The sequence below is a fragment of the Rhamphochromis sp. 'chilingali' genome (genome assembly GCF_963969265.1).
Source record: "Rhamphochromis sp. 'chilingali' genome assembly, chromosome: 9".
Classification (NCBI taxonomy): Eukaryota; Metazoa; Chordata; class Actinopteri; order Cichliformes; family Cichlidae; genus Rhamphochromis; species Rhamphochromis sp. 'chilingali'.
Window position 1 is genome coordinate 6,441,888 of NC_137936.1, and position 15,136 is coordinate 6,457,023.

The following is a 15,136-nucleotide window of genomic DNA, read 5'->3' on the forward strand; positions in this document are numbered from 1 at the left end:
CCGAAGGCATGAACACAACGGTATTCGCCGCCAGCGAGAGAACTTGAACATCCTTTTCTGCAGCATTGCTGTGGCTCTCCTTCTCTAAAGACAGCCAGCTGAAGGAGTCCAATGTTCAAACAGACTGTAACATCACACACTGGTGAAAATGAAAGTGTGGCATGCATGCCACAAGATGAATGAATCCTGTCATGTGCATTATACTGCAACCCCCACACTTGTGATTCAGTAACTGAGCCTCTTATTTGTAGAGATACAGCAGCATCAATGTCTGCACTCATCACTTTGGCTGTGAAACCATGGACCGTATATAAAAGATGGGTGTATGTAGGCACGCATTGCTTTTGGAATTTGTATTTCCAAGTCCCAACATTGCCATTTTGAATGATGCCATGCAATATTTCTGGATTTTTGGAGCCACTGAGCAACAGCCTCTGGAATGAAGCCAACGCAGAACATACAAAGACAGCATTTCATCTAATGGCAACTTGATGCTGACTCCAAAAGCAAGTCAAACCCCAAGGACTCCCTCATTGAAATGCCCAACTTCACAGCATTAAAAGCCATGTTCATGGCCTGGTGCAGGAAAAAAATGGTTTAAACCTCTATGCATAATCACTGTGGAGTGGTGGAGGGGTTAGGGGCAAGGTACCACCATAAATATGGCCAAGAGTTCATTTCAGTAACCAGCTAGCTGCCCATGTTAGCAAACAATCAAAATGGCCACACCCTTAACTTTAAGCATTAACAGTATCGAGATGGATGACTCTTTTTTTTTTAAAGAAAAATCACCCTCCACACAGCTGTTACAAAGGGGAAATATTCATAAGGGCCAAAAGCTTTTAAGTGTGAGGCTGTAAACATGTAAAGTTGTACATTTTATCATCTGAGGATTGACTCATTCCAGAAGCCAGCCTCTAGTGGCCATTAGAGGAAGTGTAGTGTTTGGCACTTCCGTGTTGGCTTCAGTTTTCGGACCTTGAGGTTGCCGTTTACCTGAAACCAGTTGAATGTAATGCTGGCAAACAAACAGCATTGTGCTTCCAGCCTGCAAATAATCAACTCACTTTCACATGAGTCTGTCGCTCAGTACCTTTGAAAGCAGAACATTTTTATGACTCCTGCTTCACATCTACACAGCAACAGTGAACGCCTTCCCACAGACTCCCGGTGGAACTGCGAATCCCACCTCACGAATAAGCACAACTCACGGCCTAAGTGGCATTTCGCTTTGAATTGCTGGCTGCTGTACATCACCAGTGTGGAGCAGACAGACAAACACCATGTCGTCTCACAGTTGGAGAGCCAAGCGCTGCCTTCTGCCATTTAGATCACCATGGAAACAGCCAAATACACAACCAGCACTCTCGTCAGCTTCGGCTCAACACACTACAGTCCATGTGTGATAGCAACTTGTGTGCCCCCATGCTGCAAGCACACACCTCGTTCACAAATGCAGAAATAAGAGAGCGAGAATAGAGAGGGGGAGGAGAGAGAGAACACCCAGTTCTACATCATGACATCGTGTTTATTCAAAGATGTCACAGCTTGATGATGTGAAGGAGATTTGGGCAATGAGGAGCTGATGTTACAAGTCTGGATGCCATTATTGGGATAAAATCAGTGCAATGCTTAAAAAGGGGGACTCTACATATGACCTGCATGACACTAGTGGGGGAAAAAACCCATCATAGCCTGATTCATTACGGTGTGGTTGATATTTTAAAGGCAGCCACACAGAAGGCCTACTTCTCACAGCCAGAGCGAGCACTGGGTAGTAAATGACGCACGTTTACAACACAAGCACACAAATGAAGTGGGACCACCACGGGTGCAGTCTGCGTGACTGGATGCGGGCGAGCCCGGACTCCGTGATGTCACGCCTACCCAGTCGACCGCGTGAAGCAGCAGTAAATGAGACAGCTGACACATGTCCAACAAGCAGTCGGATTACCGCCCCCCTCCTCTTACCTGCTCTGTGCGCTTCACCCAGGCGGACCTCGGTGATGCTGCTCGGGTCACTCTGAGATCTTCCCCGCTGCAACACACAGTCCTCCTCCAGCCCATCCGATGATGCCATGGTGAAAACAAGACGGCGACACGAGACTGAAAGGGGCGATCTCCGTCAGCCAAGGTCACCGGCATCAAGAGGTGGTGCGGATTAAATGTGGTCGGAGTGCTGCAGCTGCAGCTCCTGGTCCCCGAAAAGCAGCAGCGCTGGGGAAATCCATTACGCGCGCAGCATCATGGCGCCTTCAGGTGTTGCTCGCAAAATCAGCAACGTTAACAGGTAGTAAGTGAATTTGAGTGGTAAATAAAACTAGGAAAGCGCAATATTGATTCAAATTCATATAATAAAGAACTCCATTTAAATCTGTCCTCTGTTGCAGTCCCGGTTTGTGCAATTTGGTAAGAAAGGCTTGTGCCTTTTAGTGTTTTTTCTTTGCCCTTTAATGTCTTAAATATCAGGCCACATTTGAAAGCAATAGATCCTACAGCCTCTGAAGGCAGCATCAGAGTCATGGCCTGCTTGGTATTAGCTGAAAATGGGCAGCCTCTTAATGGAATCTTCGTCTGAATCCATGCTTTGGTTTCAGCCTTCTGTCCAGTTCATGCAAACCATGTCAATGTTGGTTAAATTCATAGTTTGTGCTGCTCGATCCCTCTGAAGTCTGCTGCGCTGTTCTCTCCTTAATACTTCAGATCAACGCTTGAATCACTTTAAGCACCAAATACATCTGAATATAAGGAGGAGAGGCAGTGCATAGCAGTCAGAATTTGACATCAGTGCCAGAGACATCGTTTTCAGTTCACTGCCATGGCCAAAGTCATTAACACAGACGTAACACTATTACATGTGAGATACTTCAGCTTTGGGTTTGAAATGGCAGTTATCACTGGTGATTATGTATTAAAAAGGTTGGTCTTATGAGTATAACATGTTATCAACACATTTCCATCAACAAAGCAGAAAGTAAAAAAAACAAAAAACAAACATAACAACATGCAGGTATAATGTAAAGTACATTTGGGAAAATGTTTCTCCCAAATGACGCACTGAAAACTGTAGTTTATAGACTTGACTCAGTCATGGTTCCTGCAGTGAACAAATCTTTTTTTTTTTTTCTTCAACAAAAACAGTCAACCTTAAACAATCAGTCACTTTAAAGTCAAAGTCAACAGCAACATAAAAAAAAAATCAGTTTCAACTCAAGATTGCAACAGTGCACAAAGTCTTCACATTTAGCAAGAACCTTTTTGTTTTTTACAAATCGTTTTTGAAAAGATTAAATATCAGGTTAACTGCACACACATAGAAAATTGTTCTTTTGGTACAGCTTTTGAAGAGTTGTGGATACATGTCGCTGACTCAACACAGATGATGCACATTTCCTGATAGTCATCTCTGCGTCTCTGGCCTGCTGCTCGATTTCTGTATATACGATATTTAATTAATGATGACAGTTTTATGGAATTTCTAAACTAAAATTTAACTAATAATTTAATTTTAATTTAAAACCACAAACAGACGACAAATTTTAATAAAAAGCTGATAGTTGGATTTATTGAGTTGATGAAAGGTACAAAGACACTGCACACTGTAAAATGTAAATAAAAACAATGCAATAATTTGCAAATCTTAAAAACTCATATTTTATTCACAATACAAAGTATGTCAAGTGTTTAAATAATTTTTGTTAAAGACTATTTGGAATTTGATGGCAGTCTCAAATCCCTCTAGAGAGGGTAACACTGTGTAGTCTCTCATTTATCTAATTTTCTTTAACAACAGTCTGTAAAGGTCTGGAAACTGTTTGCGAATGTATACTAAAACCTACTATCTTGTGACTGCTTACCAAATTTAGAAATGAAAACAGTAAACCAACTGTAAATACTTTAAACTGTCCATGAGTGTCCCTAACGCCATCCCTGTAAATGCCATAATATGACCAGAATGACTGGTAAAGGAAAATCATTATTCTGCTCTGACTGTTTCAAGCACAGCTAAGAAGACTGATAACTCCTCGACAAGTAAGAGACGTATTGTTTCCTCCTTATTAAGACGTTCCCTTCAAAATGCCGTCAGAGTAAAACTCAAATCAATAAACATGTTGTTCTCAGACACTCATTTACATATTTTGCCATATGCCAATGATAACACACTACAACATTAACAATGTAAAGGAAGACCTGCTATATAAACGCTGCACAAATATGCAGTGAACCAGTCAGGTGGTTAATTTTCTAATCACAATATAGACACCTTAGTGTTGATACGACAGCACACCTTCAGGGGTCTAGAGGAGTCCATGCCTCGATGGGTCAGGGCAAAAAGAGGGAACCAACACAATATTAGTCAGGCGTTCATAATGTTATACCCGATCCGTGTCTTTGCAAAAGTGCAAAATAAATGGATCCAATTCAAGTGCTGAGAAACTTTGGTACTTAATGGTAGTAGTAAATGTCTGTGTTTTGTCCCAACGCTAGGTGGCAGTTATGAACTTTTCACCATTTTTTCGTTTTACAGTGTAGAAGAAGTTTCCAAACAAACATGGCGGAGAAAGAACTCGGCGGATGTCATGAAAATAGCGGTTTAATCGATAAAAACAAAATTCTGGAAGCTAATGAGGCACTGAAATCAGAACAAGATGAAGTTTCGCAGAGCCGTAACTCTCAGTATCAGCAGGACCTGAAAAGCGTCCTCCTCACCAGCGTTTTAAACCTGGAGAAGCTGGATGTCGACCTGTACCGGTAAGTTTCCACTGCAGCTCGCTGTTTGATGTGCACTGGTCCCCGCTCGGTATACAACAGGAAGGTAATATTTAAAACACGTCATTGTAGGCAGCGACCTCCCAAACCTTCTCTATCTGCTGCTGACTCTTTTTGAGCTTCTGGTACCACAGGTGTTGACAACCAGGGACCTGATTGGCTCCTGATTAGCAAGCAGCACCTGTGAGCATGGACCCTCCTACAGCGGTCAGCAGGTGTCTGCTCTAAGCACGCCACGTTTGACTGATTAGGAATCAATGGAATAGGCATTTGTTGTCATTGTACATGTACAACGAAATTATGGCCTTTATTGAAAGTATGCATAGGACAACTTCAAGCCTGTTTTCCACAAAACCAAGCTGCCGCATTATCTGGATGGAGCCCTAGTACCAACTCCAAATTTAAGGCCAAATATTCCATATAACAGGGGATGCGCTCCCTGTTATGTGGAATATTTGGCTCTCATGCCGACGATTTGGCACATTGCGTCGGTATGTTAGACATTGGGATGAGAACGTGTTGGGAGGAAAGTTATGTTCAGCAATGAGTTCATATTCTGCGACAGCAACGGGATCATAGGGTCAAAGTGTGGAGAAGATGTAGAGAACACTACACTGATTGCTGCACCAGCTTTTGGTGGAGGCAGTGTGATGGTGTGGGGCAGCGTCTCCCTCACTGGAAAAGCTAGGCTTGTCATCAACGGAGGCGAAAGATGATAGATCCAAATGTGGCACCATTTAAGGGGAAATAAACAGGATTTCAAATGGTATATAAATAAAATAATCCACCAAACACAAATTTTCTTTACGTCCTGTGGTAAGTTCAGTTCACCTTTTATAAGCATTTGCCTGATTACCTTTCAGCAGTGTATCCTCTGTTCCCACAGGGGGACCCACCACTGGGTGCCCCGCACTCAGCGTCTGTTTGGAGGTCAGATAGTTGGCCAGGCCCTGGTGGCTGCGGCCAAGTCTGTGAGCGACAGCCTGTACGCCCACTCCCTGCACTGCTACTTTGTCCGAGCAGGTAAGATGAGCTGAACTTCCTCGGTGATGAAAGAATAACATTACAAAGAATCCATTTGGAAGTCAGCAAAGACAGAGAGAAAGAGACAGCATACAGATTGGCTTAAATAGCTTCATCTCCTCTTCTTTTTCTGTACAAGCAAATGTGCACCTGTTTTCCTTTTCAGTCAGTTATGATAGCACTTTACTGTTCTTGGTGTTTTCCAGGTGATCCGAAGGTTCCGGTGCTTTACCAGGTGGACCGCACACGAGACGGCCGCAGCTTCACCGTGCGCTCTGTGAAGGCCATCCAGCATGGACAGCCCATACTAATCTGCCAAGCCTCCTTCCAAACACTGCAGCCCAGCCCCCTGCAGCACCAGTTCCCCATGCCAGTGGTCCCTCCGCCTGAAGACCTCCTCACCGTGGAGGAACTTATTCACCATTACCTCAGGTAGCATTGACTTTATTTATTATTGTGGATTAGACTGTGCCTTCGTCTGATCCACATTGTGCTTAAAGTTATATAAAATAACATTCCAAGTCACTGTTTTCTGTAAATTTTAGGCACCTTTGAGGCTTCCTCAGGCAGAATGGCCTCTAAAGTCACACTGACCAAAACTTTGTGTGTGACCAAGGAGCAGTCTTGTAAACGACACTATTGCAGATCGCTTTAGTTTCTTTTTTTTTTTTTTTAACTTATATAATCATCTATAATCATGTTTCCAGCTTCACTGTTTTCTTTCTGCATTGTGTCTTTGTTTGCAGGCGTATACAGTAAGGAGCTGAGAGGAAGTGCTAAGAAACAAGAGCTTTTTCGCTTGGACAAGTCCAGATTGTGTTGTTTCTCCTACGACACATATCAGCTGATTAAAACTTAGATTTAACTGTTGGTTAAGCTGTTGTTTACAACACTAATATCTCAGTCCAGCTATAAAGTCTGCTAAATTTGTCATTATCCATCTGTCTAGTTTCAGGTACCCTGTGGGGTTTTTTGTATTCACTTTAGTTATAATCATATAAAACTTCACTTTATTTATTATGCAAACTTCATGGATTAGGATCATTAATCAGGAGAAACCACACTAGCATTTTATTTTTGAAGTCAAAAATCTTGAAGTTCATAGACATCAAAAAATGTAAAACTTATTATTATTGTTTAAAACAACAGTTTTGCTAACACTGCTATTATGCATTACTAAAGAACTGCAGTTAGAATAAATAAAGCAAACATATAACTGTGTTTTCTCTCTGTCTGTGGGTTGTTTTGCAGTAAACCTGACCTGGCAGAGGAGGCAAAGAAAGGCCTGAAAAAACTGCTGGCTAATGAAGTCCCCATTGAGATAAAACCAGTCAACCCAGCACACTTTTACAGACTGGGTCCAGAGCAACCAAGAAGGCTGTTTTGGGGGCGAGCACGAGGACATATTGGTAAAATATCATTGTCATCCTGCCTCGTGTTTGAGATCAGAGTAAGACGTATGGTACATGCTAAGCTGTTTTTGTTGTGTGTTTGCGTAGGGGAAGGTAACATGAAGCTACACTGCTGCGTTGCTGCTTATGTGTCAGACTTTGCTCTGCTGGGCACAGTGCTGCTGCCTTACCCAGAGTACAGGGCCAAGTTCGCCGCCTCGCTCGACCACTCCATGTGGTTCCACAGCACGTTCCGCAGTGATGAGTGGATGCTGTACGAGTGTGAGAGCCCATGGGCAGGTCAGTATGTTGGTCACATCTCAAGAACGAATGCAGAACACAGTAAAGCATATGTTTTTAACATCAGAATATGACCGGTCATGTTTCCAGCTTCACTGTTTTCTTAGGTAAGCACTTTGTTTTTATTTTGAAACAAAGTCCACAAGTAATGTCCTGCATTATTCAAACTAGTAGCTTGAACTCGTTTGAAAAGCAGTCTTTGTTTTTCTGTCCCTGGGAACACATGGTATGTGTTTCATTTTTATTAGATTAAATATTGTTTTTAGCTTTTCTTTGTTATAATTTGTTGTCATGGGAGATAGATAGATAGTTCATCAGTGCATGATTATTGTTACACCCCATGAGTTATCTGTTCCCATCCTCATTACAGTGTTTATAATCCATCATCTGTGTTTGTTTTAAGTCTTTTAGTCTAATTATGTTGATAACTACCTAAACTAATAACTGTGTATACCATTTATAATACTAAAACATTTAAAGTGTTTCTCTGATGTCTCTGATGTCTGATATCTATACTTATAGATATCTATTACTTACATAGGAATAGTAGTGGTAGAATAGTTATGTTAAGCTATATAGTTTATGTCTTGCATATTTCCACAACCATATCTATAATCACTGTGTATGCTACCGTTGTATATTGTGTATTATCTTACTTATTTTATATTTGTTTCTATTTTATTTGTATTTTTTGTATTTTCCTTCTGATATCTGTACCTGAGCTGAGGTACCGCAAAAACAACCCCCCCCCCCCCCCCCCCATGCATAAGTATAACTATGCATGTGACGAATAAAGAACCTTGAACCTTGAAATTTCCCCGTTGTGGAACCAATAAAATCTTATCTTAAGTAGTATTAATGTAACAGTAGTATTTTTGAGTACCATCATCAGTGATGATGATTGTTGTGTATTTGGTTCTAACTTTCAAAGACTTTGTATTTGTTTATGCTTTGCTTGTCCTTTTGTCCATTCCTGAAATGACTTTCTGTTTTGTGCCCTACAGGGAGCAGCAGGGGACTGGTGCAGGGCCGAATGTGGAGAAGAGATGGGATGCTGGCTGCCTCATGTTCCCAGGAGGGTGTCCTGAGAGTGAAACCAGTCACTGAGCCCAGCAAATTATAGGGATACTTTATGTGTTTCCTTTTGAAACCCTAATTTATTTGTATAATCTAATTATATGATTAGCAAAAGAATTCTAAACGTTTAAAAATTAATATATGAAAGCATGATTTTTTTTAATTTTTTTTTTAATAAATGTATTTTCCGTCAATAAAGACTAAAATAGTTGTAATGGATGCACGCTTGTCATTTGTTTGAGAAATGCCTTCATTCTCACACATAAACATGATTCAATCCTTCATTCATATTCCTACAGGAAATTCTCCTTATCAAGGCAAAGACTTGAATATTCACATAAGTCAAAAGAGACATGTACAGTGTGAAGGTACCGCACAGGTCTTATGTACAAGCTTCACACACACAAAACTGAAGTGTGTACTTTGTGCCTACATTTTCGTCAGCTTTTATTCTGAAGTTGTTTTTTCCGGAAGTCTAACCTCGAGCGTCGCCTAGGCCTGTGTGTAGCTCCAAACAAGTTGTGTTTAACTTGTTCTGCCCAATATTTTCAGGCATGCCTCGGGTCTATGTTGGCAAACTTAGCTACCATGTTCGAGAGAAAGATATTCAAAGGTTTTTTAGTGGCTATGGCAAATTATTAGAGATCGACCTGAAAAATGGGTAAGACCGTCTCATCTTTCTTAGCTGCTAGCTAGTGAGCTAGCTTGATGTTATTTTAATGTTAACCCCGAGAGTTGATGCCCTAGTAGGGACAGTGTGCGGTGCTAACCGCGCTAATGTCAGCTAAAAGTTGAATTTGCGGTACAGTGTCCTGTCTTTTGTCATTTAAGTTTTACAAAGCTCTGCTTTTGGTACTTTTAGCTAATTTTTCTTCGCTAACATTACACTAGCTGCTTGGGAAACGCTACAGGGTCAATCATCAGTTTAAATGAGAATTTGTCAGTGAGCGCAAACAAGGGGACTCTATCAGCTGGCTGCCAGCTGGTTGTATTCTGGTTATATGCCTACAAAACAGAAAGGCTGCTGAGCACAAATATAATAGTTAAGTGTAAGTTTTAGATAATTGCTGTATTAGAGAAATAGATTGCATATAATTACCAAATCAGATCAGATAGAGTCAGAGTCTATGATAAACTTTACAGAAATATTCCTAGATTAATTGCCATAGCTTCCCAAATCCCTTTATTCCCTTGCTTGTAAAGTTTGACAGGAGCACCAGGATTTTTAAATTGGAAAGCAGTTCTCTTAGCCGCTGATTAAAAGTTTACCATATTAGACAGTCTTTAGAGTTAATTATGAATCATTTGCATTAATTGGTAATGATATTAATGGCTAGTGTTTGCCATTGTTTTGACTCCTGCACACTGATTCTTAGGTACGGCTTTGTCGAGTTTGAGGACATGCGAGATGCTGATGATGCTGTGTATGAGCTGAATGGAAAGGAACTTTGTGGAGAGCGGGTCGTTATCGAGCATGCCCGTGGACCCAGGAGAGACGGATATGGCTATGGGGGACGTAGTAAGTTGAACACGTCTGATTGAGAGCAAAGCATGATTGTCATACAGACGTGGGGTTCTTACACGTTTGTGCTAACTAACGTGAGCTACACTTGCACTGACTCTTGAAGCAAAGAATTAAATGAGTTTCACTGAAGCTGCCTGTAGACATGTGACATGCCCTGCCATACACATTGCTAATTTACACGTCTATTCCCATTAGCACTCAAATCCATTGTGCCTTTGTGTAAAGAGAACTGTATTAAAATCCAATGAGTAACAGTGATTAAAGAAAAGGTAAGACTTGTGAAGCTACGATGTATTCAATTTGAAGTCGACATTAACACAGTGCTTGATGTTTCAATTTGAAAGAGTCCACTGCGGGCTGGGTCCGAGTCCAATGAGGGTAACGATGACTGCCTGACCTGTTTGGCCTGGGTTTTCTCCCTTGAAATGTGTGTGTGACCTTTGCCCTTTGACCATTGGTTGACATAACCGGAAGCCGTGATGACAGCACCCTTTTCCAATAGACCAGGGTGATGGTGAGGAATCCTGTTGGTTTTACTGACGCAAGACATGTCGCAGAGGATCGAGCCAACACGCGTTTGAGCCTGTGAATTGGCTCCCTGTACTCTGTAGTAAAAGAGTTTGGTAGGTTTCATGTTTGTGTCATTGAGTTTCAAGTGGATAGAGTTCAGAACAAGGCATATTTTATTGTACAGTAAGACTAGAAAATAAGAAATTTAGAAAGAGCCTTACCTTATATTTAAACTGTAGACTCTAAAACAGCTTCAACAGCAAGAATCAAGCATCACATTATTCCCAGTATATAAAGAGGAAAAAAAGAGGCGTTAGTTGTGTCTTATAAGGACAGAATAAAAAATCCTTTTTTTTGTATATTTAGGCAAATCTGTAGCTGTTTAATAAATACAACTAAAGGAGAAGAACTGCTGTGTAATTCTTAATAAAGTGGTTTTTATTCCTTGTCCACAGGGCATAGGGTGCTGCACATTTTCTCTGTTCTTTAAATGCTAAATTAAGCGATCCCTGTCTACATATAAAACAATCAATAGGACTCTGGGATTTATACTAAAAACCACTGGCATCTTTAATCCCCTTCACTTACACAATTAAGACAGGTTCACAGGTATTAGTTGATGGTATAATTAATAGTTGAAGGAGGTTTAAGAACAAAAACGAGAGGTTCAGTCTGCAGTGATCTAGTAAATCTTTTTAGGCCAGTTTGGTCCTTTTTTTGAGGTTTTCTGGCCTTGAATGAAATGTTAGTCTCTCTGTCTTTGTTGAAGGTGGAGGCTACAGCAGTTGGAATCGCACCGGCAGGGATAAGTACGGGCCACCTGTTCGCACTGAACACCGCCTCATTGTGGAGAACCTGTCCAGCAGGTGCAGCTGGCAGGACCTTAAGGTGAGACTTTGTATCTCCTGTCTCCTTTTCCTGACCACCTCTGCATGTCAGCAGAGGATGGCAGTTGCCCTTGCAAGAAAGAAAAATTAGCCTGGACCTAACCACCTACAGGATGAATCTGTTTTGAGATTTGATTGGCTGCTACACGAACAACCAAACTTCAGTTTCAAATCGATGTGCAACAAGCAAATTGCTTCCTGTGTGGGAACAGCTTAATAATGTCCAGTGGTAGATAGAGCTAACGTGCCACATGTCATCCACAACTAGCCACAGTCATTTTCAGAGTCATGTTTTTATTTGTGTCATAGGACTTTATGAGGCAGGCGGGTGAAGTAACCTATGCTGACGCTCATAAAGGACGGGCCAACGAGGGCGTCATCGAATTTCGTTCCCGTTCAGACATGAAACGAGCTCTGGAAAAACTGGACGGCACTGATATTAATGGAAGGAAGATTCGTCTGGTGGAAGACAAACCTCGCCGCCGACGCTCATATTCTGGCAGCAGATCCAGGTAAGTGAGGCTTATATTTTTTTCATGCTTATTGTTTGTTCACTTTTCTTATGTTTTATCTGTAATTGCTGTTCAGCATAATTAAGGATTATTTTAAACTTAACACGTAATGTTGGTGGTGAGCAGATTTCCACGTCCACTTTAAAGTTATTTTTACTTTCGAACCCACAGGTCTCGTAGCAGACGGCGCTCTCACAGCCGCAGAAGTAGAAGCTCGTCCAGGTCCCGCTCACGGTCAGTTACGTTTGAATGGCTTTGTCTCATGCTTTAAGCACATTTAGCTTTTTGTCTTTTCAGCAGCCGTTTTAATTTTGACTTTGACGAAGACGGCAAACCCATTTGTCATTTTCATGTGGACTGCTTCTTCATCTGTTCAGTTTTTTAAACTTTTCAGCAGCAGGAAGTCATGTTTTTGTCATGTTATTAAGGAAATATGGTGTCAGAGAAAGCCAAAGTACCCAGTTACTGTGATTGTGTACTACATCTCAGTCCTGAAACCTGGTAGTTGATGGTGTGCAGGGACCAGACCAAGTTGGTGATGAATTATTCCTCTCCCTCTCTGTGTGTGTGTGTGTGTGTGTGTGTGTGTGTGTGTGTGTGTGTGTGTGTGTGTGTGTGTGTGTGTGTGTGTGTGTGTGTGTGTGTGTGTGTGTGTGTGTGTGTGTGTGTGTGTGTGTGTGTGTGTGTGTGTGTGTGTGTGTGTGTGTGTGTGTGTGTGTGTGTTGCAGGTCTCGGTCACGCAGCAAAGGGCGATCTCGCTCCAGGTCAGAGGGGAAGTCGCATTCCAGATCCAAGAGGAACTCCCGTTCTAAATCTCCAGAGAAGACTCGCAAATCTCACAGTCCCTCCAAGAGCAGCACTCGGAAGTCTCGCTCCAAGAGCTCATCCAAAGTCAAAGCCACGCGCAAATCCCGGAGTCGTTCCAAGGAGAAGTCGTCCAGTAAGAAGTCACGAAGCCGATCAAGGTCCCGTTCAGAGAGTAGGGGAGAGAAAGATACCTCCAAATCACCCCCGAGCAAGGAGGCATCCAAGTCCCCTGCCAAGCACTCCGCCTCCCGCTCCAAGTCTCGCTCTCGATCCAGATCGGCCTCGCAGGATTGATTGGATCTCTGACAATCTCAGGCCTGTCTGAGGTGTTTACAGAAGCAGAAAGGTTTCAATCTTCTGGCACAAACTGGGAGGCTGTGGAATCTATAAATCTGTCTTTTCTTGACAGTCTTTTTTTTTTTTTTTTTTGTTTTTTTTTTGTTTCTTCGTTTGTATTTTCTGTTAAATTAAATAGTTATTAGATGAAACTCTTTACGTGACAGTATTTCTCTCTTTAGTGAAGTCCAAATGTACAATTTGAGTCGAACAGCTGACAGCAGCAGCGAAAGTTGCTTCATATTTTTTCAGTCCCAACTAATACTTTTGTTTGTAATGAATACATTTGCATGGTTTGTGATGGTTGTTTTTTTTAGCTGTTTGCCTTTTAAAGTCCCCAGTCCTTTTTAAACAGTCTACATCATTTATTTGTAATGTTATATTGTAATAAAATAACAGAATAAAAAGAACAAGGCTCTGCTGTTTTTTGTTAATGTTTAACAATATTTATTTAATTTTTTTATTTACTAATATTCATTCATTTGAAGCTAGTTTGTAAAAAAAAAAAAAAAAAAAGAGAAATCCTCACAGATAAATCTGTCTCTTGTTTTACCACGAATAAGGCACCTGGAGTCTACCTCCAAATCTGCTAGAGGCTATCACATAGCAATAAGCAACTGCTTTATAAAATGAACTTTTATATAGCACTTTTCTACTCATGCACTCAAAGCACTTTATACAACATGTGTCATTCACACACATTCATACAAGCACCCTTCCTACATCTAAGGGCTTTCTATCTAACGTTTTCCTTCTCTAACTTTCTTTCCCACATTCAACTTGTGTTCAGTATTGTGCCCAAGGATACTTTGGGATACAGACTGGAGCAGCCAGGGATGGAACTGCCAACATTTCCATCAGTAGATGATTTGTATGAAATGTATTCATTACTTAGGGGCGAATGTGACTCACCTCATAGGCCACAACCACCCAGTAACACAGTTGTTCCCAAAGTGTGTGTGTGTGTGGGGGGGCTCCCACACAAACGCAAAGCAGAAGATGAAGTAACGCCAAATATGTTTCCAAGCCAAAGACTAGAAAATATGATGAAGCCTATCTTGTCTTTGGCTTCACCTGCACAACAGTGATGCCAAGGTAAGTATCCACGGCAGAATTTGTTTCCCCAGCGTCGGGAGCACGCTCTGGGCTTTCCAAATCATGGACAAACAGCACCCCACATTCTTGATTTTTAGTTCATAAACACTTCTTATAATGACTAACTACTCCTGAAATTTTGGAGATGTTAGCTCTTTATACAGTAAAGTTACAGTGGGATACAAATAATATCAGGCTGATCCTGCTACAGTTTGTTCCCCCTGTCCAAGTCACGAACAGACAGTATCCCACAGTTGTGTGATGTTCGTACGTCAGATTTTCATCACAAACTTGAGGAACCATCCTTTAAACAGCAGCCATTTGGACTCTATGAACAATCTATTCCTCTCCCTTTACCCTGACCTGGTTACGGGGTCCAAGGAGTTTCCTCATATCGCAGTCAGGGGATTGTTTCACTCAGAGCAGCTGATGACACCTTTTTTTACCCCTGTGCAGCAGAGTCCGAGGGGGAACACCACTCCATCTCCTCCTACAGACTCACCAGCTGGCCTCCAGGGTCCCACACACATTCTCAGATCCTGACTCCAGTTCTTCCAGAAAAGGCAGATATTTTTGTGCTGAAGGCAGACTGGAGGAACAGATATCATAACTACGATCGTGGCTCAAGAGTTGGGAGTTCGCCTTGTAATCGGAAGGTTGCCGGTTCGAGCCCCGGCTTGGACAGTCTCGGTCGTTGTGTCCTTGGGCAAGACACTTCACCCGTTGCCTACTGGTGGTGGTCAGAGGGCCCGGTGGCGCCAGTGTCCGGCAGCCTGGCCTCTGTCAGTGCGCCCCAGGGTGGCTGTGGCTACAATGTAGCTTGCCATCACCAGTGTGTGAATGGGTGGATGACTGGATATGTAAAGCGCTTTGGGGTCCTTAGGGACTAGAAAAGCGCTATAT

At 41.9% G+C, this 15,136-nt stretch overlaps 3 protein-coding genes across 4 annotated transcripts in view; 2 read left to right on the top strand and 1 right to left on the bottom strand.

Annotated features, from left to right (window-relative positions):
• LOC308401911 (phosphatase and actin regulator 3-like) overlaps window positions 1-2,222 on the bottom strand; it is a 36,122-nt gene extending 33,900 nt beyond the window's left edge. The window contains exon 1 of the mRNA XM_080890370.1: window positions 1,972-2,222. Within this exon, the coding sequence (XP_080746496.1) occupies window positions 1,972-2,080 (109 nt within the window). The 5' untranslated portion in view covers window positions 2,081-2,222. The remainder of the gene's footprint in view (window positions 1-1,971) is intronic.
• Window positions 2,223-2,273: 51 nt separating this feature from the next.
• Window positions 2,274-8,780, top strand: acot8 (acyl-CoA thioesterase 8). The gene is made up of 7 exons (XM_080892664.1): window positions 2,274-2,290; window positions 4,529-4,752; window positions 5,657-5,793; window positions 6,000-6,225; window positions 7,045-7,202; window positions 7,293-7,484; window positions 8,489-8,780. The coding sequence occupies exons 2-7, from the start codon at window positions 4,553-4,555 to the stop codon at window positions 8,605-8,607; spliced, it is 1,032 nt and encodes a 343-aa protein (XP_080748790.1). The 5' UTR covers window positions 2,274-2,290; window positions 4,529-4,552; the 3' UTR covers window positions 8,608-8,780.
• Window positions 8,781-8,984: 204 nt separating this feature from the next.
• srsf6b (serine and arginine rich splicing factor 6b) lies at window positions 8,985-13,546 on the top strand. Of its 2 annotated transcripts, none has more exons than XM_080892666.1 (6): window positions 8,985-9,222; window positions 9,938-10,080; window positions 11,366-11,484; window positions 11,793-11,995; window positions 12,167-12,229; window positions 12,724-13,546. In XM_080892666.1, exons 1-6 carry the CDS (start codon window positions 9,116-9,118, stop codon window positions 13,094-13,096), a joined length of 1,008 nt encoding a protein of 335 aa, XP_080748792.1. In that variant the 5' UTR covers window positions 8,985-9,115; the 3' UTR covers window positions 13,097-13,546. The 2 variants fall into 2 exon arrangements, with proteins under 2 accessions (XP_080748792.1, XP_080748791.1); XM_080892665.1 differs by having other exon boundaries at window positions 8,986-9,222; window positions 11,363-11,484.
• Window positions 13,547-15,136: the final 1,590 nt, after the last annotated feature.